The following is a 25838-nucleotide window of genomic DNA, read 5'->3' as shown; positions in this document are numbered from 1 at the left end:
GCTGTATTTGCGTTTCATGACGATTGAGCTCAGTCAGAACTTGTGGCTAGCTTGAGTCCATTTGATGACAGTGGTACGTGATGGAGAGAGGGAATGACAAGTCAGCGGCGGACAGCACATCATCTGCTGCTGAACAACAGAGTGTGGGGCGCAGAGTGATGTTCACGAAAACTGCAGAAAAAAGACCCGGTAAACGACGAAGCATACATCTTCCTCCCATTCGAGCAGCTGTCAAACAGAGCTGAGATACCGCTGCTAAACAGTGAGCGCATTTGCACTTGGCCAACTCAATTCCAGTAATTAGTTAAATAATGATACATTTAGTCTGACACGTCGCGAACCACTATTAACAGGTCCGCGACGCACTTCGGGTCGCGACCCATACTTTAAGAAATGCTGGGTTAGACTACTGCTGACTTTCAATCCAGTTTATGTTGCTCTTCTTTTTGTCCAGTTTACTGCTTTGTTAATTAACATTGTAGGGTTTGGAACCTATTTATATCAACGTCAAAGAAAAGCCCTCACCTTTAAGCAAAACAGCGTAATATTATTGTCTGCCTCCTCACTGCAGAATGTGATGTTTTCCATAATCAAGGTAATAGCTCGACATAATTTACTGTAGCCTGACGACAACATCAGGCTAAGTAATGCTGTAAGGATCAGCACCATGGACAGGGCTACACAGGCAGGTAAAGTCACCTGGTGAGGGGACCTGATGCTTATAGACTCTTCAAATCTACTGAAATATCACTGGTTGAATCTTTAGTCTCAGTGCTAAATCATTCTGAAAATGTTTATGATTCTGGAGAAGAAGAAAAAATATTGTAATGTCCTGACTAGATCACAAAGGAACAGTTGTCCAGATAGAGGTTTGAGTTTACGAATGTATGGTTTATTAACCCAACTTTACGCAGGCTACTGTTTGGCCGTAGCCCACGCCAAATAAATGAAGGATACCCTATAAAACAACCGGCACCTTCTCTTGTGAAAGCCAGACGTAAGAGAGAGAACAAAGGCTAAACCTGGTCTTAACTTCCAATGTTCCATCCCCCTGCCCAACCCCCCTCCACGCCACTCCACCAATCACCAGGATGCCCGGCATCAGAACATTCCAGGCATTCCCGTGATTGGCAGATAGCAGGTTGATTGGCATGGCAGACCCTGCAAACACTGGGTACTGGTAAGTACAACACAACCAACTAATAGCCTAACACATAACACACAGCTGTCTGTGCGGGTCGCTACAATATTTTAGTGAACCTTTATTTTGACAGGGAGTCCCATTGGGACCCAGGCCTCTTTTTCAAATGAGCCCTTAAATTGTCGGCAAATCACAATAATATTTTAAGTCAAAATGTATGGATGTTCCTGGATACTGGCACTTCAGTTTGGCCCCTAACATGTCAAACAGATTCAATTAAATTATTGGTCAGGACAGGTCACAGTTAACCAACCTCGGTGTAAGTAAGGTATGCCCTAAGGTGTCTCCCTGTCTGTCCCCCAGTCAGAACAATGATTCATTCTGAGCCCTGGGCCCTGGCTGGACGCTGGTTTCAATGAATGGTCACTGGTGTTGTGACCTCTAACCTTGCCTGCCCTCCTGCTTCCTGCTCCCCTATTGGTGCTCCTGGGGATTCTAGAACCCAGAGAAGGTAATCCTCTTACTATGACACAAGATGGATATTGTTTATTGTTTACCACCCCCACATCCTGGTAAATATTTCTTACAGACAGAGAGGCCTTTTATATAGGGGCACTGTCCTCCAAGAGTTGCAGAATTTCCTCTGCACTTCAGTTTTCTCCTCAATTCACCTTCATTAGAGGGTGAGGTAGCAGCCGTGTTAACTTACCTTTTATATGGGAGCCCACATGTAGCCTAGGCTACAACTTTAACCAGGACTAAGCATTCATACTGTATGTTACAAAATGTAATAAATGTGATTGACTTCAATAATATTTCATTGCAGTATTTATGAGATAGCTGTTTTTTGTTTAGATTTCTGTATTAAGCTAAATTACTGTAAATGAGACATCACTTTTATAGCATGGGGAAATATCTTCCAATTAGAAACGCTATAGAGCAGGGATCATCAAACTAGATTCAGCCGTGGAAAGATTTTTGGTCGCGGGCCGGAACATAATTTAAAATCATTTTTAGGCTGCAAATTGACCCCAAGCCCAAACAGATAAACGTAATCCTTTCAAACCTTGCTTACATTTGTATTGATCGTATGCGAGGGAATACTTGGGAACAATATTTTATGTCCAACAATAATAAAAGTAAAAATAAATGAATAATTACATTTAAAAACGCGCCAGTTGGGGAACCCTGGTCTAGTGACTATAGAGCACAGCTCTCCAACCCTGTTCCTGGAGAGATACCATCCTGTAGGTTTTATCTCCAACCCTGTTCCTGGAGAGCTACCGTCCTGTAGGTTTTAACTCCAACCCTGTTCCTGGAGAGATACCGTCCTGTAGGGTAGCTCTCCAGGAACAGGGTTGGAGTTAAAACCTACAGGAGGGTATATCTCCAGGAACAGGGTTGGAGTTAAAACCTACAGGAGGGTATATCTCCAGGAACAGGGTTGGAGTTAAAACCTACAGGAGGGTATATCTCCAGGAACAGGGTTGGAGTTAAAACCTACAGGAGGGTACTCTCCAGGAACAGGGTTGGAGAGCTCTGCTCTAGAGTCTAGAGATAAAGATAATGATAGAGGTATATGCCCTCTTGTGGACAATGTAGTTACAGTCTTCTCAAGAGAGCTTCAACAACACTGATGCCCATGTAGAATTGGAGTTTCAACAACACTGAAGAATTGTGGCTATAGAGGACTATGATACTGTTGGACTCAAACGCATCTCTAGTTTCCAGAATAAGGGGCTAAAAGTAGTACTGCAGTAGCCTAGTCAACAGAAAGTATGGACTAAGTCTCGTATTCATTTATAAATACATGGATTCCAGTTAAGGACACATTTAAATGCCCTTAAAGAAAAAATATCTCAGTTTACTCTCATCCAGGATCATTCTCATCCAGGATCATTCTCATCCAGGATCATTCTCATCCAGGATCATTCTCATCCATGATCATTCTCATCCAGGATCATTCTCATCCAGGATCATTCTCATCCAGGATCATTCTCATCCAGAATCATTCTCATCCAGGATCATTCTCATCCAGGATCATTCTCATCCAGGATCATTCTCATCCAGGATCATTCTCATCCAGAATCATTCTCATCCAGGATCATTCTCATCCAGGATCATTCTCATCCAGAATCATTCTCATCCAGAATCATTCTCACCCAGGATCATTCTCACCCAGAATCATTCTCATCCAGAATCATTCTCATCCAGGATCATTCTCATCCAGAATCATTCTCATCCAGGATCATTCTCATCCAGAATCATTCTCACCCAGGATCATTCTCATCCAGAATCATTCTCATCCAGAATCATTCTCACCCAGGATCATTCTCACCCAGAATCATTCTCATCCAGAATCATTCTCATCCAGGATCATTCTCATCCAGGATAATTACCTCGAAAACTGTTTAGGTAAATTAAAGGTTGGGTCAGCAGCGGGTTGCCAGTTGTATGTTTACAGGTGGTGTGTGTGTGGTCTATTGGATACGCTCTACTTGTGCGCATGAATGAGCCAGCGTATAATGATCATGTCTATCCAAACTAGCGGAATATAAGAATAACATTTAGGTATTCATCGTTTTGCTCCATATCGTGTTACTGTTTTACTTTAGTGTTTAATTTCATCTTGAATTACAACATGGTGCATGGGATACATTGAGTTAAAATCTAGATTGTTTGTTGCAGCGTAAAAACAAATATTGCATTCAACGCTTAAACATATTTATGTTTTTACCTAATAGTGTCATTACACATTAGCATATTAAATGAGATTCAGATCAAACAAAATGTGTTACTTTGATAAGCCTATCCTATTTATATTCTAGGCTATACAATACCAATCCCGCCATTGATGAAGTAGTTTTCAGCGGTCTCCGACTTTGTTTTCAGCAGACCATGCAGCGAGAGGAGTTCCTCATAGTTCCTTGCTCGCGCCCACCCCTCTTTACACGTAATATACTTTATTGGCCAATCCTCTCTCTCTCCAAATCTTTACGCCATACAGGCTATAAGAACTCCGTAACTTTCTCAAGTATCAGAAAACATTTCTTGTCTCGGGATCCCATGTATGGATACTTTATTATTGGTGTCTTCAAAGGCGGTGAATCGAAGGCGCAACTGGAAATAACCGTTAACTTGATGCGTGGATCATTCGGACTGACTGTCGCTTGTCTGTCTTCTAACTGAGGGGTGATGTCTGAGGAAATGACCGGGGAAGAGTCGAGCTCCCCAGGCTCTCCACTAGACAGTCTCGGCAACAGTGAAGGGGAACTGGATAGGCAACCGAAGAGATGTGGGAGGAAAAGGACATCAAGCAGGAAAAACGGGGAGGATTCAGATAGCCCTACCCCTGGGAAAAGAGGGAAAAAGTCAAGCAGCAGCAGTCCACATTCTTTCGAAGACCTACAGACGCAACGAGTCATGGCGAACGTGCGCGAGCGGCAGAGGACGCAGTCACTCAACGAAGCTTTCTCGTCTTTGCGGAAAATCATCCCCACTTTGCCTTCAGACAAACTGAGCAAAATACAAACCTTAAAACTTGCTGCCAGGTACATCGATTTCCTGTACCAAGTTCTGCAGAGCGATGAATTGGACTCCAAAATGGCAAGTTGTAGTTATGTGGCTCATGAGAGATTAAGCTATGCGTTTTCTGTGTGGAGGATGGAGGGCGCTTGGTCCATGTCAGCATCTCACTAGCTCACGGCCGAAGAGCTGTAGTCCAAAATGGTATGCTCTGTTTTCCAACTCATTGTCTTACTTTTTAAGACCGTACTACATTGCAACCATTTCAGTTGATGTTCGTTGTACAAAATGGCTAAATACAAAAATAATCACTTTAGGCCTATGGGCCTACTACATTTGACTACAGCCTATTTGGGCTATTGTTTTTTTTTAACAGTATCAGTTTAAATAGTGTTCTACTTTAATAGACTGTTGTACTTTCCTGGATCTGTGAGTCATACTGCAGCCATAAACAAGTCTAGGTTGCTGTGTTTTGTTGAACTTTTTCGTAGTCAGGCGTCAATAATTAATCGTCTTTTTTATAATTGTTCTGATCTGCAGGTGACAGCTGATTCTGCTTATCAGTATGACAACGGGGCAATTCTGGAGAATAATGCTGGAAACACACAAAGCTGCGGTTTATGGGAGCAAACTTTGACAACCATTTAAAACCAAAAAGGACAGGGCGTGGGGAGAGCACTTTGCCTGGGAAAGGCCCGCGTTTGGACGAGCTGGATCTGCATTCGAGTGCTAGGCTACTACACTACTACATTCTGAAATACGTTAGTTTTTTTTTATTGTTGACGACGAATGTTACTTGGAAATGTATGTTTTCATGCATGTCTTTGACTCTGTGGACAGTATTCTGTGGAGGTTAAAGGGCAGCATCGACGCATTTGTCTCAGTTTCCGTGTGAGACTTTCGATGTGGACTGACTGCGGTATTATAGGCTAATGGGTTGAAATAATGTGTCGCCAACCTGTGCAAAAATAATTGAGGTTATTCTTTTCAGAATACATTTATTTATTTATTGATGACACGTGTTACATGAGGAATAGATCTTATGTCTGAAATGCATTCCTATTTTTATTATTGTTGTGTAAATAATTGTATATTTTCCGCAATAAAGTAAATGATAAAACAAAACAATTTCCCTTTTTACTTCATTAATTAAGTTTCAACCAAACACATATGGTATGATTATACAAATCTAAATGTCCTAGGATCGAACAATTGTCAAATACTTTAGTAATTCCCTCTTTTGATGCAAACATGCAATCTTATGCAGCAGAGTTATCTGGTAGGCTACCAGTTAGGCTACTTCGACTTTTATTCTGACACAAATAGTTAATAAATTGGCGGTAAGTCTTCACATTGAAGTGAATGTTTATAATGTGTCCTGCTCCAATCCACAAGTGGACCATGCTTAACATTCACATTTAGGACAACAACTTTCGCAGAGATCATTCAGTAAGAGGTGTGTATGAAATGTATTTAAACTGTGGCCACCTGGGAAACGTTTCACGGTTGTTTTTGGCATGGTCTTATAATCAACATAATCACGCTTCATCTTAAACCAACATACTCCTGAAATGCCTCCGAATATCAGATTTCTCTCGACCCAAATGGGACTATAGGTTATGAAAGACTAAATAATCATACTATTTATTAGGTTTGTTTTGTAGTAATGAACGGACATCGTTGGAATAATGTATTATTATTATTATTATGAACAATATTATTATTAGCCTATTTGTAAAATAAACCAGACTACTGCTTTAATTATTATTGTATAGTAGTAGGCAAACTTTGCCGTTTATAATTGTGTAGCAACACTTTGTGCGCCACTAAAGCCTATAGTGTTGACATTTGCTATTAGTACATGTTCCTGATGAATGAGGTTATTCCATGTTCCTGATAAATGAGGTTATTCCATGTTCCTGATGAATGAGGTTATTCCATGTTCCTGATGGAGGTTATTCCATGTTCCTGATGAATGAGGTTATTCCATGTTCCTGATGAATGAGGTTATTCCATGTTCCTGATGAATGAGGTTATTCCATGTTCCTGATGGAGGTTATTCCATGTTCCTGATGAATGAGGTTATTCCATGTTCCTGATAAATGAGGTTATTCCATGTTCCTGATGAATGAGGTTATTACATGTTCCTAATGGAGGTTATTACATGTTCCTGATGAATGAGGTTATTCCATGTTCCTGATGGAGGTTATTCCATGTTCCTAATGAATGAGGTTATTACATGTTCCTAATGGAGGTTATTACATGTTCCTGATGGAGGTTATTACATGTTCCTAATGAATGAGGTTATTCCATGTTCCTAATGGAGGTTATTCCATGTTCCTAATGGAGGTTATTACATGTTCCTGATGGAGGTTATTACATGTTCCTGATGAATGAGGTTATTCCATGTTCCTAATGGAGGTTATTCCATGTTCCTGATGAATGAGGTTATTCCATGTTCCTAATGGAGGTTATTCCATGTTCCTGATGGAGGTTATTCCATGTTCCTGATAAATTAGGTTATTCCATTTTCCTCATAAATGAGGTTACTCCATTTTCCTGATCAATTAGGTTATTACATGTTCCTGGTAAATTAGATGATTCAATTTCCTGACAAATTAGGTTATTCCACGTTCCTGATAAATGAGTTTATTCCATGTTCCTGATAAATTAGTTTATTCCATGTTCCTGATAAATGAGTTTATTCAGTGTTCCTGATAAATGAGGTTATTCAGTGTTCCTGATAAATGAGTTTATTCAGTGTTCCTGATAAATGAGTTTATTCCATGTTCCTGATAAATGAGTTTATTCCATGTTCCTGATAAATTAGGTTATTCAGTGTTCCTGATAAAGAAGGTTATTCCACGTTCCTGATAAATGAGTTTATTCCATGTTCCTGATAAATGAGGTTATTCAGTGTTCCTGATAAAGAAGGTTATTCCACGTTCCTGATAAATGAGTTTATTCCATGTTCCTGATAAATGAGGTTATTCAGTGTTCCTGATAAATTAGATTATTCCATGTTCCTGATAAAAGAGATTATTCTGTTTTCCTCATAAATGAGGTATTTCCATGTTCCTAATAAAGGAGTTTTTTCTGTGTTCCTGATAAATGAGTTTATTCCATGTTCCTGATAAATGAGGTTATTCAGTGTTCCTGATAAATGAGGTTATTCCGTTTTCCTGATAAATTAGGTTATTATGTTTTCATATTAAATTAGGTTATACCATGTTCCTGATAAATTAGGTTATTCCACGTTCCTGTTAATGAGATTATTCCATGTTCCTGATATATTAGATTATTCTGTGTTCCTGATAAATGAGATTATTCCATGTTTCTGATAAATGAAGTTACTCAATGTTCCTGATAAATTAGGTTGCAAATCGACATGATTGATCAGTTGCGTGAACTTTCTTCTTTCTTTAATGAGAAATGGAGAATAGTTTTGCAAAAGCTGAAACATACTAAATTAATATAGGCCTATTCAATTGTGATATATATTGATATGCGATTCATAACACCTTAAATCATGGTATTGCATATAGCCTAGTATGTAGCCTAGACGATGTAGCAGGCCTATTGTAATTGACTGTCTGTATTATTTTAGGCTACTTCTAATCTATTCACAAAGAGTCATGTTACTTTGCTAAATGTAATAGGCTACTGAAGCGAGACAGAGTCAAATATTAAGCTTACGTTAACAAATCTTGTTGGTGGGTTTTATTTTCTGTCTGTGGCTTTCATATAAACATAAACGATTTAATAAATCGAACTGATGAGCGCACGTTATTTCCCATATGGCGGGCTATAATAGCAAGCGCTCAGGCTAAAGCTCCTGCCAAACCGCCTGTAAATCAAAGCGCGTCTAATGAATTGATCCCCATAACGTTGTCCCCATATTCTTCACCGATTTATTTGAGGTGAACGGGTGTTGATAGATTATTAGCATTAGCATGTATTAAAGGCCATGTGTATCAGTTGTAGATGCTGTGCAAACATGTCCCTTTATGGCAGATAACGCAGAACAACTGATTGTCAATCTGAGATCGCAGGCGTGTTCCCTCAGAATACATGTTCAATCAAAGTATTGCATAGCCTGCAGTTACTGCCCCTGGACGCTTCATCTATCCATCCGTTTGTTGAATCTGGAAAAGTATTTTGGACTCTTCAACCCTCCTGAAGTCGTTTAATTCAAAGCACGTGTCCGTTTGAAGGTGTGCAATTGGCTTGTGAGGCATGTATGGAATTCCCAGATGTCTATGAAATTCAAGGCGTCTTTGGTAGGCCCTGTAGGCTAGTGTGAGGTGGTGGAGTATACAGCCAGCATTTGTGAAAGTCTCCTATACAGCGCTTGTTTTTATGGACACAGTCACTGCAGAATCAAAAGAAAAGTTCCAAAACGCAAAATAGAGTTATGTGCAAACTAAAAACCCGAATGCAAAAGATAAACCTAGTCCTTAGCCTACCTAAGAACACAACTTGCTTATATGAACATCCAAGCTGTTCCCGTTGACAAGCAAAATAGCTTAATTTGAAGTCAACAAACTCTCTCCAACTCAGAAATGTAATACAACTAAGAGCAAGTATACGTTCCTGTGTTTGCGGAGAGGAGTTGGTAACGGACACGACGCAGAGAGAGGCACCGAATGAAACCTATTCTGAACAGATGTTAGTATTTTACAAAAGTCACGTGAAATGAACAGATGTTGTTGTAGAACAGGGACTCGCCTTGGTTCGAGAGCATTCCTCGACAGAAAGGCTTCGAAATAAGATCGGAGAGAAGCATTAGCGTTCTATTCACAACAAAAAACGACTCAGCACATCGTGTGGGTGATAATAGATTACCACGGGCCTCACCTGCGATGGAACCTCCGCCTACGTCCCATAGGAAATCTATCAAACTAAAATGGACGGTTCCAACCGCGCAGGAATTTGCTGGAGATGGGGGTAAGAGAATATAGCATTTTTTTAAAACATGTGCTGGGAGAAGGCCTACAGCAATCGACGTCAATGTTGTTAACCAGTATTATGTAAGTTGTTTTGATAATGGCAGGATGCAATACCGTATCCCAGTGGTTGTTGGAAAGACGCCAAATAACGTCTGATAGTTATTGAAACGCGCTTATCTATTGAGATGTTGAATATAATATAGGCCAGGCCTGTGTGGAATTGTACTTTGGTACAAAGGGTGAGTCTGAAATGGGCCTTCAATACGACCTGCAGTGAGTTTCCTGCTCTTCGTTGACTGCTAAACCTTAGCCAATACTTTGCAGAGTTTCTTTTCTTAGAAAATCGGGATGCAAAATGATACCTCTTTGTTAGAAAACGGGGACGTAAAATGTTCGATGACAAATATGTGGTTTTGAAAAGGACAAGAAAATAAAATAAATCTATCATAAATCAATATAATACAGACTATTGTCTGTGTTGACCAATAACGGAATGTTTTCTATAAGGGTTGAAGTAATTGTGATGTTCCTAATAAGCAAATTATAGGCCTACCGAATGTATAATTTAAATGCAATGTAAGAATGAAATAAAGTGATTTTAAAATAAAAATGTGAAATAATCCCTCATCCCTGTAGTCTCGGTTTATATCACTGGGTGCCAATAACTTTATCAGAAAATGAGTCTTGAATAACTAACTGCATACACTGGTAACAGTTGTTCATTATCTCCAGAATGCATTCCTTCCTTCGAGGATATATGGCTTTCTGATACTGTCTTGTACTATTCTATATTCAGTTCATTCGTTTCTTAATAAGATTTGGCCCAAGGTAAATTACATAAAATAATATTTTGGCCTAAAATACATTTTATCAAATTGTTATTTATAATTACACACAATTTATTATGATGAATATTATGATTGTTATTATGATTGTTATTATTATTATTATAATAATAATAATAATAATATAATTGACACACAAATGGGGCGAGGGGTGCCTGAGTTCTGATATAGCAGGGGACTAGGTCAAGTGGACAGTGTAAAGAATGACTGACATACATGAGAACAGGTGGAGTATAGACCTATTCTACCATGAGAACAGGTGGAGTACAGACCTATTCTATCATGAGAACAGGTGGAGTACAGACCTATTCTACCATGAGAACAGGTGGAGTACAGACCTATTCTATCATGAGAACAGGTGGAGTATAGACCTATTCTACCATGAGAACAGGTGGAGTACAGACCTATTCTACCATGATAACAGGTGGAGTATAGACCTATTCTACCATGAGAACAGGTGGAGTACAGACCTATTCTATCATGAGAACAGGTGGAGTATAGACCTATTCTACCATGAGAACAGGTGGAGTACAGACCTATTCTACCATGATAACAGGTGGAGTATAGACCTATTCTACCATGAGAACAGGTGGAGTATAGACCTATTCTACCATGAGAACAGGTGGAGTATAGACCTATTCTACCATGAGAACAGGTGGAGTACAGACCTATTCTACCATGATAACAGGTGGAGTATAGACCTATTCTACCATGAGAACAGGTGGAGTACAGACCTATTCTACCATGAGAACAGGTGGAGTGCATACCTATTCTACCATGAGAACAGGTGGAGTACAGACCTATTCTACCATGAGAACAGGTGGAGTATAGACCTATTCTACCATAGGCCGCTTTCCTAATAGCACACAATCCTTTCATAAATAGCATAAGCTACTATTCCAATGACGCTATTTTCAATGGCTAAATATGTACACACCCATTATAAATGTTGTGAAACATATAAACATTCTCAATGGCCAAGTCGTTCCGGGCCGCATCAAAACTTTCCGTGTTGAAGGACAGGACAAGTCGGTCCAGGCCGCATCAAAACTTTCCGTGGTGAAGGACAGGACAATTCGGTCCAGGCCGCATCAAAACTTTCCGTGTTGAAGGACAGGACAAGTCTGTCCAGGCCGCATCAAAACTTTCCGTGGTGAAGGACAGGACAGTAGTCGGTAGATGCAACTTGATCATAATGGGGCGGCAGGTAGCCTAGTGGTCAGAGCGTTGGACTAGTAACCGGAAGGTTGCAAGAACAAATCCCCGAGCAAATCTGTCGTTCTGCCACTGAACAAGGAAGGTAACCCACTGTTCCTAGGCCGTCATTGAAAATAAGACTTTGTTCTTAACTGACCTGCCTAGTTAAATAAAGGTAATATTAAAAACAATTATATTGGGCACGCCACGTCATTTCAACGTGGACAATTGGGTAATATTTGGTTGAGACGTTGATGAGATTACAACCTTTATTCACCCACTCAAAAATACACCCAACAGTTAGTTGAATTTCCAATGTGTTGTCACTATGCGTACAAAACGTACAAAATCATTTTAGACCCAAGCCACCCAAGTACCCGGACTTTGAGCTACTCCCCTCTGGGCGCAGGCATAGGGCACCACTCAGCAGGAAAAACAGAACTAGACAGTCATTTGTGCCAGGTGTGATATCCCTCCTAAATATCTCGGGCTAATGTTCCTATCGACACAGTAAGGCCAGCAGGCTAGTTTTTAAATATATATATATATATATATTGGTATATTATGAAAGTTGTATTGTCAATTTTGTTTTAAACGCCGCTTTAAACGTGTACATGACACTGCAACACAGTTTCCCCATGGGGACTATAAAGTCAGTAAGTACCACGAAATTCCAATCGAAAAACAATGTCAGATGTTTTGGTTTAATTGTCAACCAAATGTCTATGCACTTTAAAACATTTTTAAAAGCACAGCAAAATTAAAATGGGAATTCAATTTAAAATATTTTTTTTATTTATTCAGCATTAATAATGGGTTATCACTGTGTTTCATATTTTAGCAGAACCGAATGACCGGGATTGCAGTTGAGATGACATTAAAAGTACATGGCGCAAGTGATCAATGCCGTTAGAGATTCTGCGCAGATTATTACAGTAATTGTGAAGCTCTCCACAGACCTGCATAGGTCACGCATGCTATCTTCAACATGCACGCGTTATATGATTACACAACAAGACATGTATAGGTCATTCATGCTATCTTCAACATGCACGCGTTATATGATTACACAACAAGACATGTATAGGTCATTCATGCTATCTTCAACATGCACGCGTTATATGATTACACAACAAGACATGTATAGGTCATTCATGCTATCTTCAACATGCACGCGTTATATGATTACACAACAAGACATGTATAGGTCATGCATGCTATCTTCAACATGCACGCGTTATATGATTACACAACAAGACATGCATAGGTCACGCATGCTATCTTCAACATGCACGCGTTATATGATTACACAACAAGACATGCATAGTTACAGTAACCTCAATGTGGCCATGGATGTGATACTCATTTTAATGTTGAATGTTACATTCGTTTGTAAAATAGCCATAACTTAATATTACAAACGTAATATTGAATTGTCTTTGGTTGACAATGCAACCAGATATCAACATTTAAAGGAGATGTATCTACTGCTTGGATAGTTCCATCTGAACCACTGGCTTAATCACAGTCTTTCACTTATATTTTTGGTTGAGTTAGAGAGGTGAATCCAACATACAGTATAATTGGTTAACTTGTGGACAAATGAATATGCAATTTGTTGTATTTCAAAAGTGATATTGATTAGTCTTTGGTTGTCAACACAACCAAATATCAACAGTATGAGATATGCACCTTCTGCTTGGATAGTTCCATCTGTGCCCTTGACTTAGTCTGGCTTTAATTACAGTTGTCTACAATGAATCATTGATATGTTGTATTCATGTCTCCATTTCATCCAAAAATCTCATTTAAAGAATAGGACTAAATGAAAGAAAATCTAACTTTAAATGCACTTTATAAAGTTTGATTTGATTTAGGCCTATTCTTTAACACAGACGTTGGTTAAAACCCTGGATGGGAGGCCAAAGAGTAGCTGTAGATAGATACATCAGTTCTCCAGTAGGAGGTGCTGCCCAGTGGAGTTAAGTTGAAGATCTGACGTTGGCTGAAAGGTACATGTCCAATACATATTTTATCCAAGGTTTGTCTATGTTGAAGTTTGTTTACCATGATGACATAATCCTGTAGTTCAAATTTCACCCTTAAAACAACCGTTTTAAATTTTACTTTGTTCAAATCCAATGCATTTTCCACATAGATTCCACATCACAATACCTTCACACATGACGTTGAAACAACCTTGATTCAACCACTTTGTGACCAGTGGGGAACTTCAATTTCCACTACACCCTCGCTGATTATTCAGCTATAATATGTAAAGTGATAATATGATTGAAAATATAATTGATTGACGAATGTAACAATTTAGATTGAATGGAAATATCTGACAGAATACATTGCAATGACGAATAGACTATGACGAATAGACTATGGATATATTGCAGGGCAATGGACTTGACAATATTTTGTTTGGTGGATTTAACTGTGGGCCACAAGTGCAGACTGCAGAGCTGAGACCTACTGGCATCCCAATAAGAAACAGGTGCAGACTGTAGAGCTGAGACCTAGTGGCATCCCAATAAGAAACAGGTGCCGACTGCAGAGCTATAAGACCTAGTGGCATCCCAATAAGAAACAGGTGCAGACTGCAGAGCTGAGACCTACTGGCATCCCAATAAGAAACAGGTACAGACTGTAGAGCTGAGACCTAGTGGCATCCCAATAAGAAACAGGTGCAAACTGCAGAGCTGAGACCTACTGGCATCCCAATAAGAAACAGGTGCAGACTGTAGAGCTGAGACCTAGTGGCATCCCAATAAGAAACAGGTGCCGACTGTAGAGCTGAGACCTAGTGGCATCCCAATAAGAAACAGGTGCCGACTGCAGAGCTATAAGACCTAGTGGCATCCCAATAAGAAACATGTGCAGACTGCAGAGCTATAAGACCTAGTGGCATCCCAATAAGAAACAGGTGCCGACTGCAGAGCTATAAGACCTAGTGGCATCCCAATAAGAAACAGGTGCAGACTGCAGAGCTAAGACCTACTGGCATCCCAATAAGAAACATGTGCAGACTGCAGAGCTATAAGACTTAGTGGCATCCCAATAAGAAACATGTGCAGACTGCAGAGCTATAAGACCTACTGGCATCCCAATAAGAAACAGGTGCAGACTGTAGAGCTGAGACCTAGTGGCATCCCAATAAGAAACAGGTGCCGACTGCAGAGCTATAAGACCTAGTGGCATCCCAATAAGAAACAGGTACAGACTGCAGAGCTAAGACCTACTGGCATCCCAATAAGAAACAGGTGCTGACTGCAGAGCTGAGACCTACTGGCATCCCAATAAGAAACAGGTGCCGACTGCAGAGCTATAAGACCTAGTGGCATCCCAATAAGAAACAGGTACAGACTGCAGAGCTAAGACCTACTGGCATCCCAATAAGAAACAGGTGCTGACTGCAGAGCTGAGATCTACTGGCATCCCAATAAGAAACAGGTACAGACTGCAGAGCTGAGACCTACTGGAATCCCAATAAGAAACAGGTGCAGACTGCAGAGCTGAGACCTACTGGCATCCCAATAAGAAACAGGTGCCGACTGCAGAGCTATAAGACCTAGTGGCATCCCAATAAGAAACAGGTGCAGACTGCAGAGCTATAAGACCTAGTGGCATCCCAATAAGAAACAGGTGCTGACTGCAGAGCTGAGACCTACTGGCATCCCAATAAGAAACAGGTGCCGACTGCAGAGCTATAAGACCTAGTGGCATCCCAATAAGAAACAGGTGCTGACTGCAGAGCTGAGACCTAGTGGCATCCCAATAAGAAACAGGTGCAGACTGCAGAGCTATAAAACCTAGTGGCATCCCAATAAGAAACAGGTGCAGACTGCAGAGCTATAAGACCTAGTGGCATCCCAATAAGAAACAGGTACAGACTGCAGAGCTGAGACCTAGTGGCATCCCAATAAGAAACAGGTGCAGACTGCAAAGCACTCCAACTATGTGAGGATTCAACAAAGGACCGGTGCAGACCAGGGCTGGAGATAAGATCAAAGATACAGTATTTCAATCCAGACAAGGCTTTGGTAGACAGGAGACCAACACACACACACACACACACACACACACACACACACACACACACACACACACACACACACACACACACACACTTGTTTGAATACTGAAAATCTATTAATAATTAATGAACGATACCCCTCATATTCAGTCCAGATGTGCTGATCTACAATACAAATATCTAAAATTGCAACAATTAATTTGGTGTTGTCCACATATAGTTGCTATACACCAGCTTACATTGACACATCCTCCAGTGTCAGAGAGATCCCCTCAGGGTCCCTGAAAAAGAAAGGACCAGTCCCATTGGTTCCTGCACTCTTCACTGTATATTATGGAAGGTAAGACAGAGACACAAAGCTATGATTATTATTACAGACAAAGTGAGGCTCATCCAGCAGAAATGAAGAGTAAGGCCCCTGGTTGCATCCCAAATGGTACCCTATTGCCTATATAGTGCATCCTTTTTATCTATGGACCTTGGTCAAAAGTATTGCACTATATAGGGAATAGAGGGCCATTTGAGACTCCCACCATCTCCCCTGTAGCTCTGTACTGTTCTAGAAGGTAAGGGGAGGGCTTGTTGAATCTGTTTAGCTTTGCTGTTGTAGGAACAGTGTGGATGCATGCCATTTGTCTCCCTATTGCCTGTATAGTGTATTATTTTTGATCTGGTTAAAAGTAGTGCACTATATAGGGAATAGTGTTCCATTTGAGTCACAACCTCTAGCTGCCTTGTGCTTTACAATGAAAAACCCTGAGAGCTGTGTGGACAGGCAAGATGTCTATGAGGTTTAATAAGTGGAACAAGCTCTGACATGGCATGAGTTGTTTCTGTATTTATTTACTTACTTACATGCATTTACCAGGTAAGGTGTTTGAAAACATGTCGTTACAACAACAACTTGGGGAGGAGGATAGGACAGGGATTGAATGAGCCCATTGGAAGCTGGGAATGAGTAGAGGTGCACATCCACAGTGCACTAAATGTACGATTTCAGCACTGAGACTAAAGCCTATATCTTTATTGTGTCATTCAACTGGAGAATGTTTGAAAGTGGTAGTCATTTTGATAAGCAGGCGTATTCATGAAAGCAGTGCTGTACAACACTACAGATGGGGATGACTGAATCTTTCCTTTCCCGAAGAGATGGACAAAGTATTGCCTGACTGGATGACCAATGAAAAATCTATTCTGTCTTTTCCTCCAAGGCCTTTTCATGTTTGATTTACAGATCTCAGATCATTGTTTCAGTATAACTGAAACCATATTGAGTCAGTTCCAAATGGAACTGACTCAATATGCTGTAGTGCACTACTTTTGACCAGGGCTCATAGGGCTCTTGTCAAAAGTAGTGCACTATGTAGGGAATAGGGTGTAATTCTTTGACCCATATCATCTCAGCCTTGGAGGAAAGCTTGTTTTCATTAGGATTTCCCTTGGATTTGTGAATCGATGTATAGCTGGAGAGAGAGAGAGGTGCTTTTCTCTCAGGTGGGTTGGTGAGAGAGTTAATCAGAAGGGGATCATGGTGCTCTCCCAGAAGCTTGGCTGGTGCCTAATTGTGAATTCAGACAAACAAAAGATGTGATGGGTTCACACTCAAATCCATGTCGCATGAAGCTTGTTTTCACTGCATCAGGAATAGCGTACACGGACGTTTTGGCTTTGCAGCCTTCATCAGTGTGAAGAGAGAAAATGAAACAGACCAGTTAGGCTTGCATTTTTACAAGTCACATGTCCTTACAATACAATCAAAGAATACAGAAATGTTTAGAGAAATGTTCCAGAAATAGATGATCAAATTAGGCTTTTTGAGGAAAAGTCAACAGAGATACGCCTTTTATATGACTTTCAGGTAGGTCTCAAATAACCAATACAATCTAATCTGGCAGTCGATGTATCAAGTTATGGTAAATTAAATACCTTCTTGCTACACTTTGCATTGGTTAGTTTAATGAGCTATGTTGAGAGAGAGTTGACTGAAGCAAGATTTGCATACTTAATTTGATGGTCAGAGGAAATGCCAATTCATTTGGCCCATCAATTGAATTGGCCTTTCCTCTGACCAGCAAATTAAGTATACAACTCTTGCTTTAGTCAATCTGAAGGCACACAGTATGTTTGAGTTGGCAAATGACAGATTCCAGCACAACAATTCACCAAGAATAAAACGTCTGAATCAAATCATAACAGGTCAGTGTTTCATCACAGTGAATGGTACATAGGTAATCCAAAGTGACTGAGTAATTGAAACGTGGCATCAGATTGCGTCCAGAGCCCTGAGTTCTCCCTTCATAGCTGTCCAGAGAACAGGCTAAATGACTGGTTCACCACTGCACCTTGTGTTTACGCTAGCTGTGTGCGCCGTGTGCCACCCAGGCTGCAGACAAGACACGGATCAGGGTGCTTTCTGGGGAATACACAATGATGTCACAGACAGGAAATGGCTGGGAATGACTTGGCACCTTGAGGTAGCTGGCTCGCCCCCCATTGGCTCAGAGGCCACCCTGGAATAATAAACAAGCAATCAGGAGGCAGCACGAGAGTACACAAAGGCACTGCAGACGTTCATGGATGATAAAGGCTGATTTTTCATTTGAGGGGGATGATTATTTGTGTTCTCCGGTAAATACAGGGCCCCTCATAGGAGGCGTAAACACACATATGAAGGGAAAAGCGGTTTCGGCCTCAAACACAATGATTTAAAATGTTATTGTTTATGTCCAACCATGATTAATATAGGCTGCTATATATTTAACCAGAGTTACAGTTTTGAGAGCGTAGCAGAAATCTGATTTTCTGAGGAAGCAGAGAGAAACACCTCCTTGGTAAATGTGAACTGTTTGGCTCTCAAAACTGTTTCAGTCTTTTGGCTGTGTTATCATACCACCTTCACATCCAGCCAGGCTCCGCACAACGCCGCTAGTCCTACAACACATGTGGCTGTGGTTTGAATCATGTTTCCAATGCATTTGTAGTCAAATCAGCTCATGTCAAAGGGATTCTGTGCACTATATTTTAAGAATTTAAAGGAAGTTACTTTAGGGAAAGGGAAAGGGGGACACCTAGTCAGTTGTACAACTGAATGCCTTCAACTGAAATGTATCTTCCACATTTAACCCAACCCCTCTGAATCAGAGAGGTGCGGGGGGCTGCCTTAATCGACATCCACGTCTTCGGCACCCGGGGAACAGTGGGTTAACTGCCTTGCTCAGTGGCAGAACAACAGATTTTTACCTTTAACATGGGCCTGTGATGTATCTTACTGAACAAGTGCCTCAGGGTCGACCAGGAGAATGTCAAATGGGGTGCCTACAGTACAGTAATATTAGTTTGTTAGTGAGGTAGTTTCAACCGTACAGTAATATTAGTTTGTTAGTGAGGTAGTTTCAACCGTACAGTAATATTAGTTTGTTAGTGAGGTAGTTTCTACCGTATAGTAATATTAGTTTGTTAGTGAGGTAGTTTCTACCGTATAGTAATATTAGTTTGTTAGTGAGGTAGTTTCAACCGTACAGTAATATTAGTTTGTTAATGAGGTAGTTTCAACCGTACAGTAATATTAGTTTGTTAATGAGGTAGTTTCAATCGTACAGTAATATTAGTTTGTTAGTGAGGTAGTTTCAATCGTACAGTAATATTAGTTTGTTAGTGAGGTAGTTTCAACCGTACAGTAATATTAGTTTGTTAATGAGGTAGTATCTACCATACAGTAGTTTTAGTTTGTTAGTTAGGTAGTTTCAACCTTAAAGTGGTATTAGTTTGTTTGTGAGGTAGTTTCAACCGTACAGTAATATTAGTTTGTTAGTGAGGTAGTTTCTACCGTACAGTAATATTAGTTTGTTAATGAGGTAGTTTCAACCGTACAGTAATATTAGTTTGTTAATGAGGTAGTATCTACCATACAGTAGTTTTAGTTTGTTAGTTAGGTAGTTTCAACCTTAAAGTGGTATTAGTTTGTTTGTGAGGTAGTTTCAACCGTACAGTAATATTAGTTTGTTAGTGAGGTAGTTTCTACCGTACAGTAATATTAGTTTGTTAATGAGGTAGTTTCAACCGTACAGTAATATTAGTTTGTTAATGAGGTAGTTTCAACCGTACACTAATATTAGTTTGTTAATGAGGTAGTTTCAACCGTACAGTAATATTAGTTTGTTAGTGAGGTAGTTTCTACCGTACAGTAATATTAGTTTGTTAATGAGGTAGTTTCAACCGTACAGTAATATTAGTTTGTTAGTGAGGTAGTTTCAACCGTACAGTAATATTAGTTTGTTAATGAGGTAGTTTCAACCGTACAGTAATATTAGTTTGTTAATGAGGTAGTTTCAACCGTACAGTAATATTAGTTTGTTAGTGAGGTAGTTTCAACCGTACAGTAATATTAGTTTGTTAATGAGGTAGTTTCAACCGTACAGTAATATTAGTTTGTTAATGAGGTAGTTTCAACCGTACAGTAATATTAGTTTGTTAGTGAGGTAGTTTCTACCGTACAGTAATATTAGTTTGTTAGTGAGGTAGTTTATACCGTACAGTAATATTAGTTTGTTAGTGAAGTAGTTTTTATCGTATAGTAATATTAGTTTGTTAGTGAGGTAGTTTCAACCGTACAGTAATATTAGTTTGTTAATGAGGTAGTTTCAATCGTACAGTAATATTAGTTTGTTAGTGAGGTAGTTTCAATCGTACAGTAATATTAGTTTGTTAATGAGGTATTTCTACCGTACAGTAATATTAGTTTGTTAGTGAGGTAGTACTGTATCTACCATACAGTAATATTAGTTTGTTAGTGAGCTAGGGTTTAACGTACAGTAGTATTAGTTTGTTAATGAGGTAGTTTCAATCATACAATAATATTAGTTTGTTAATGAGGTAGTTTCAATCATACAATAATATTAGTTTGTTATTGAGGTAGTTTCTACCGTATAGTAATATTAGTTTGTTAGTGAGGTAGTTTCTACTGCATAGTAATATTAGTTTGTTAGTGAGGTAGTATCTACCATACAGTAGTGTTAGTTTGTTAGTGAGGTAGTTTCTACTGCATAGTAATATTAGTTTGTTAATGAGGTAGTTTCAATCATACAGTAATATTAGTTTGTTATTGAGGTAGTTTCTACCACACAGTAATATTAGTTTGTTAGTGAGGTAGTTTCTACTGCATAGTAATATTAGTTTGTTAGTGAGGTAGTATCTACCATACAGTAGTATTCGTTTGTTACTGAGGTAGTTTCTACCATATAGTAATATTAGTTTGTTAGTGAGGTAGTATCTACCATACAGTAGTATTCGTTTGTTAATGAGGTAGTTTCAATCGTACAGTAATATTAGTTTGTTAGTGAGGTAGTTTCTACCACACAGTAATATTAGTTTGTTAGTGAGGTAGTTTCTACTGCATAGTAATATTAGTTTGTTTGTGAGGTAGTATCTACCATACAGTAGTTTTAGTTTGTTAGTTAGGTAGTTTCAACCTTAAAGTGGTATTAGTTTGTTTGTGAGGTAGTTTCAATCGTACAGTGATATTAGTTTGTTAGTGAGGTAGTTTCTACCGTACAGTAATATCAGTTTGTTAGCGAGGTAGTTTCTACTATACAGTAGTAATTGTTTGTTAGTGAGGTAGTTTCAATCGTACAGTAATATTAGTTTGTTAGTGAGGTAGTTTCAATCGTACAGTAATATTACTTTGTTAGTGAGGTAGTTTTTATCGTATAGTAATATTAGTTTGTTAGTGAGGTAGTTTTTATCGTATAGTAATATTAGTTTGTTAGTGAGGTAGTTTTTATTGTATAGTAATATTAGTTTCCTGGCCACCTCTCTTCCTGTCCTGCTATAGCCATGTCCTGGCCCCCTCTCTTCCTGTCCTGGTTTAGCCCGGCCCTGTCCTGGCCTGGGGGTAATTAGCTAGTGTAATGACAGCGGCCATGGCCCCCCTATCCCTTAGGTTCCGCTCTCTCTCTCTTTCTCTCCCCGGGTGCTAATCCCCCTGCCTTCATTAACCTGCCGGCCCAACGTCCCCTACAACACAGCACATAGTGATACTCATGTCACCCTGATAACTGATGTGTTGTTACAGCATTACAATGATCTCCTTCTTCCGTCCTCCTAACATGTCAGGGAACTTTAATTGCGAGCTAATTTGGAACCAATCTCAACAAATGGGGGAGTATTAGAGGAAGCAGAGAAAATTGAGGCAGGCATGTGCTGAGCTGCGGCATCTTGATCTTATGCAGAGGCTTGTTTGAGAGTTATAAACGCAAGGACGTTGTTTGAGTGATGATGGAAAATAGTCAATGGTATGTTTATTATTTTATTTATTTAACCAGGCAAGTCAGTTAAGATAAAATTATTATTTATCAAGACGGCCTACCCCGGCCAAACACTAACCCGGATGATGCTGGGCCAATTGTGCGCCGCTCTATAGGACTCCCAATAACGGGCAGTTGTGATACAGGAAGAAGCCACTGCTCCAAAACCGCCATAAAAAGCCAGACTATGGTTTGCAACTGCACATGGGGACAAAGATCAGACTTTTTGTGAGAAATGTCCTCTGGTTTGATGAAACAAAAATAGAACTGTTTGGCCATAATGACCATCGTTATGTTTGGAGGAAAAAGGGGGAGGCTTGCAAGCCGAAGAACACCATCCCAACCGTGAAGCACGGAGGTGGCAGCATCATGTTGTGGGGGTGCTTTACTGCAGGAGGGACTGGTGCACTTCACAAAATAGATGGCATCATGAGGTAGGAAAATTATGTGGATATATTGAAGCAACATCTCAAGACATCGGTCAGGAAGTTAAAGCTTGGTCGCAAATGGGTCTTCCAAATTGACAATGACCCCAAGCATATTTCCAAAGTTGTGGAAAAATGACTTAACGACAACAAAGTCAAGGTATTGGAGTGGCCATCACAAAGCCCTGACCTCAATCCCATAGAAATGTGTGGGCAGAACTAAAAAAGCGTGTGTGAGCAAGGAGGCCAACCAACCTGATTCAGTCCTCTGTCAGGAGGAATGGGCCAAAATTCACCCAACTTATTGTGGGACGCTTGTGGAAGGCTACCCGAAACGTTTGACCCTAGTTAAGCAATTTAAAGGCAATGCTACCAAATACTAATTGAGTGTATGTAAACTTCTGACCCACTGGGAATGTAATGAAAGAAATAAAAGCTGAAATGAATCATTCTCTCTACTATTATTCTGACATTTCACATTCTTAAAATAAAGTGGTGGTCTTAACTGACCTAAGACAGGGAATTTTTACTAGGATTAAATGTAAGAAATTGTGAAAAATTGAGTTTAAATGTATTTGGCTAAGTTGTTTGTAAACTTCCGACTTAAACTGTATGTATATATGTGTGTGTATGTATGTATGTATGTATGTATGTATGTATGTATGTATGTACGTATGTGTGTGTGTGTGTGTGTGTATATATATATATATATATATATGCTGTATTTGCAAAAAAAAACATTGGGGATTGGAAGTGTCTTCGGTTGTAGTTCTTACCATTATTTTTGGCGGGACGTTTTATCTTTTGTTCTTTGTTTTGAGTGGTTGTTAGGGCGACAAGCCAGGCTTTAGTGTTCTAGTATCTATGAGTCACCAGCATCTCTGTCCTCATTTCCCAACAGGGGCGTTTGTGAAGCAGGTCGTCAACAGGCTGACTCATCACATATGGCCCCAGAACCGTGTCCCTCTGCCAAGATGACACTGCACAGGATATAGTCCTCATCATCAGCCACCTGGTCAGGTGACCCTGACAACAACAACAACAACAACAACAAGGAACAAACAAAAGTTGATTGGATGGTGTAAGAGATGATCCTGACTGCAAGTTTCCATTGTGGTCCGACTGAATCTACCAATGGATATCCTGGTGCATCTGCTTCTGGACTGAACAGGGCTGGAGAGGACCACAGTTCCTCTCAACAAATAGGCCCACATCAAATGAACTTCTCCAGATGAGACCGTGTGGAATACTGATGTGATACTCATACATGCAAAATGCTACTACAGGATAGAATAGCATGGAGAACTGTATGACACAAACAACAGTCATACTGAAGCTAACATGGACAAGTTTGCAAAGATGCAATATTTAGGAATTGATACTGACAAAATAGTGGGTGGATGATCACTAGTTACAATAGGGAAATTGCACACACTTTCTTTTTAGGATTATATTTATAGATGTTATGTTTTACAAGTATTTTTTTGATTATGGTATAACTTATAAATACCCATTTTTGCTTTTCTTTTATTTATTTAGAGAACATGTATGTTGGCACATTTTATTTATTATATAAATATATTTAATATTTGGTGCTTGATGAGAAGTTATCTTCAAAAAGTTTTGTAACAAGATTTGGTTTTATGATACTAAAGACATGGAAGGCTGTTTTAACTACTGAACTATGTACGATGACCCGACTGTATCTAACTGTATCATCTATATTAGATTGAGATGTTTGTGAAACTAATCCGGGGGGTCACAGAAGTTGAGAGTTGAAAGTGTTCAGTCTCGTTAAACAACCCAAAACCTCTTAGACATAATACCACAGTGTCATGTGTCTGTACCCTGATCCCTGCAGGAAACCCATCTGCCTCTCAAATGGCACCCTATTCCCTATATAGTGCACTACATGCATATTCCCTATGTAGTGGCCCATAGGGTTCTGGTCCAAATAGTGCACTATATAGGGAATAGGGTGCCATTTAGGACGCTGGCCCGTTCCGAGGACCCTGGTATCTCCCTGCTTTAACGATGCAGGACGATGTAAAGCTTGACTTATCTCCCTCCCCAATCACCGTGTCACCAGGGTGCTGGCTCCGTCCTGCTGGAGGGAACAGCCTTGCTGTTTGTGACCTGTGTGATAAATCAAGTTCAAAGCAGAGGGTTGCACGCTGACAGATATCACCTTACACCCTGACAGATATCACCTTACACCCTGACAGATATCACCTTACACCCTGGCCCAGTTCACTTGTCTTATTATTACATCTTGGCTGTTTGCATTTGCTAGTCTCATACCTGTCATGGATAGCGTTCATTATTCAAATGTGTTGAGGCAACATCACACATAGAACCCCCCCCCCCCCCCCCCACCCCATCTACCACCATTCCAGTAAATTACTGAAATCAGATTAGAGAAATGTCATATGAAACACTAACCAACAAGAGTTTGTGTGCATCCCAAATGGAAACCTATTTCCTTTATAGTGCACTACTTTTGACCAGAACCCAATGGGTCCTAGGCCCTTGGTCTAAAGTAATGCAGTATATAGGGAATAGGGTGCCATTTGGGAAACAGACTTAGATTCCTGAGGAGTGAGTCCACGTGACATGAAGCCACACTTGGATAAACAGTTTCACCCTTCCCTTATGAATTCTGCTGACCTTGGTGTCACCGTGGATGAATGTTTTACGAAGGTCTGGAGCTCCAACGGAGGCTAGAGGAGTAGCAATAAGATCTATTAAACATTCTGGTACTGTAGGACTGAAATAATACCTGTTTTACACATTACACTCTACACTGGCAGTATACAGTGTAAATATTCAGTTTGCGGAATATTTAAATAAAGCCTGGAATAAAATTTTAAAAAGGCCACCTATAATTAAATTGTAACCCCAAAAAGATTTTGCTTCTTATGTGGTTAATGGCGTGTGTATGTAGATGTATGTATGTATGTATGTATGTATACAGTGTGTATGTATGTATGTATGTATGTATGTATGTATGTATGTATACAGTGTGTATGTATGTATGTATGTATGTATGTATGTATGTATGTATACAGTGTGTATGTATGTATGTATGTATGTATACAGTGTGTATGTATGTATGTATGTATGTATGTATGTATGTATGTATGTATACAGTGTGTATGTATGTATGTATGTATGTATGTATGTATGTATGTATGTATGTATGTATGTATGTATACAGTGTGTATGTATGTATGTATGTATGTATGTATGTATACAGTGTGTATGTATGTATGTATGTATGTATACAGTGTGTATGTATGTATGTATGTATGTATGTATGTATGTATGTATGTATGTATGTATGTATGTATGTATGTATGTATGTATACAGTGTGTATGTATGTATGTATATTATTTTACTGCTCTGGGGATG

General features: G+C 39.6%; 1 protein-coding gene and 1 long non-coding RNA gene across 2 annotated transcripts; both read left to right on the top strand.

Moving 5' to 3' along the window:
- The first annotated feature begins 4164 nt into the window (after positions 1-4164).
- On the top strand, positions 4165-5794 carry LOC118936266 (twist-related protein 2-like). Its single transcript, XM_021581645.2, has 2 exons — positions 4165-4870; positions 5207-5794. Exon 1 carries the CDS (start codon positions 4337-4339, stop codon positions 4838-4840), a length of 504 nt encoding a protein of 167 aa, XP_021437320.1. The 5' UTR covers positions 4165-4336; the 3' UTR covers positions 4841-4870; positions 5207-5794.
- Positions 5795-9049: 3255 nt separating this feature from the next.
- On the top strand, positions 9050-25333 carry LOC118944769. The gene is made up of 2 exons (XR_005040067.1): positions 9050-9613; positions 23328-25333. It is a non-coding gene; the product is annotated as an uncharacterized LOC118944769 (long non-coding RNA).
- The last annotated feature ends 505 nt before the right edge of the window (positions 25334-25838 follow it).

This window comes from Oncorhynchus mykiss, chromosome 3 (genome assembly GCF_013265735.2).
Source record: "Oncorhynchus mykiss isolate Arlee chromosome 3, USDA_OmykA_1.1, whole genome shotgun sequence".
NCBI lineage: Eukaryota > Metazoa > Chordata > Actinopteri > Salmoniformes > Salmonidae > Oncorhynchus > Oncorhynchus mykiss.
The sequence above is the reverse complement of the archived record's forward strand: the minus strand, read 5'-3'. Positions and strand labels throughout refer to the sequence as shown.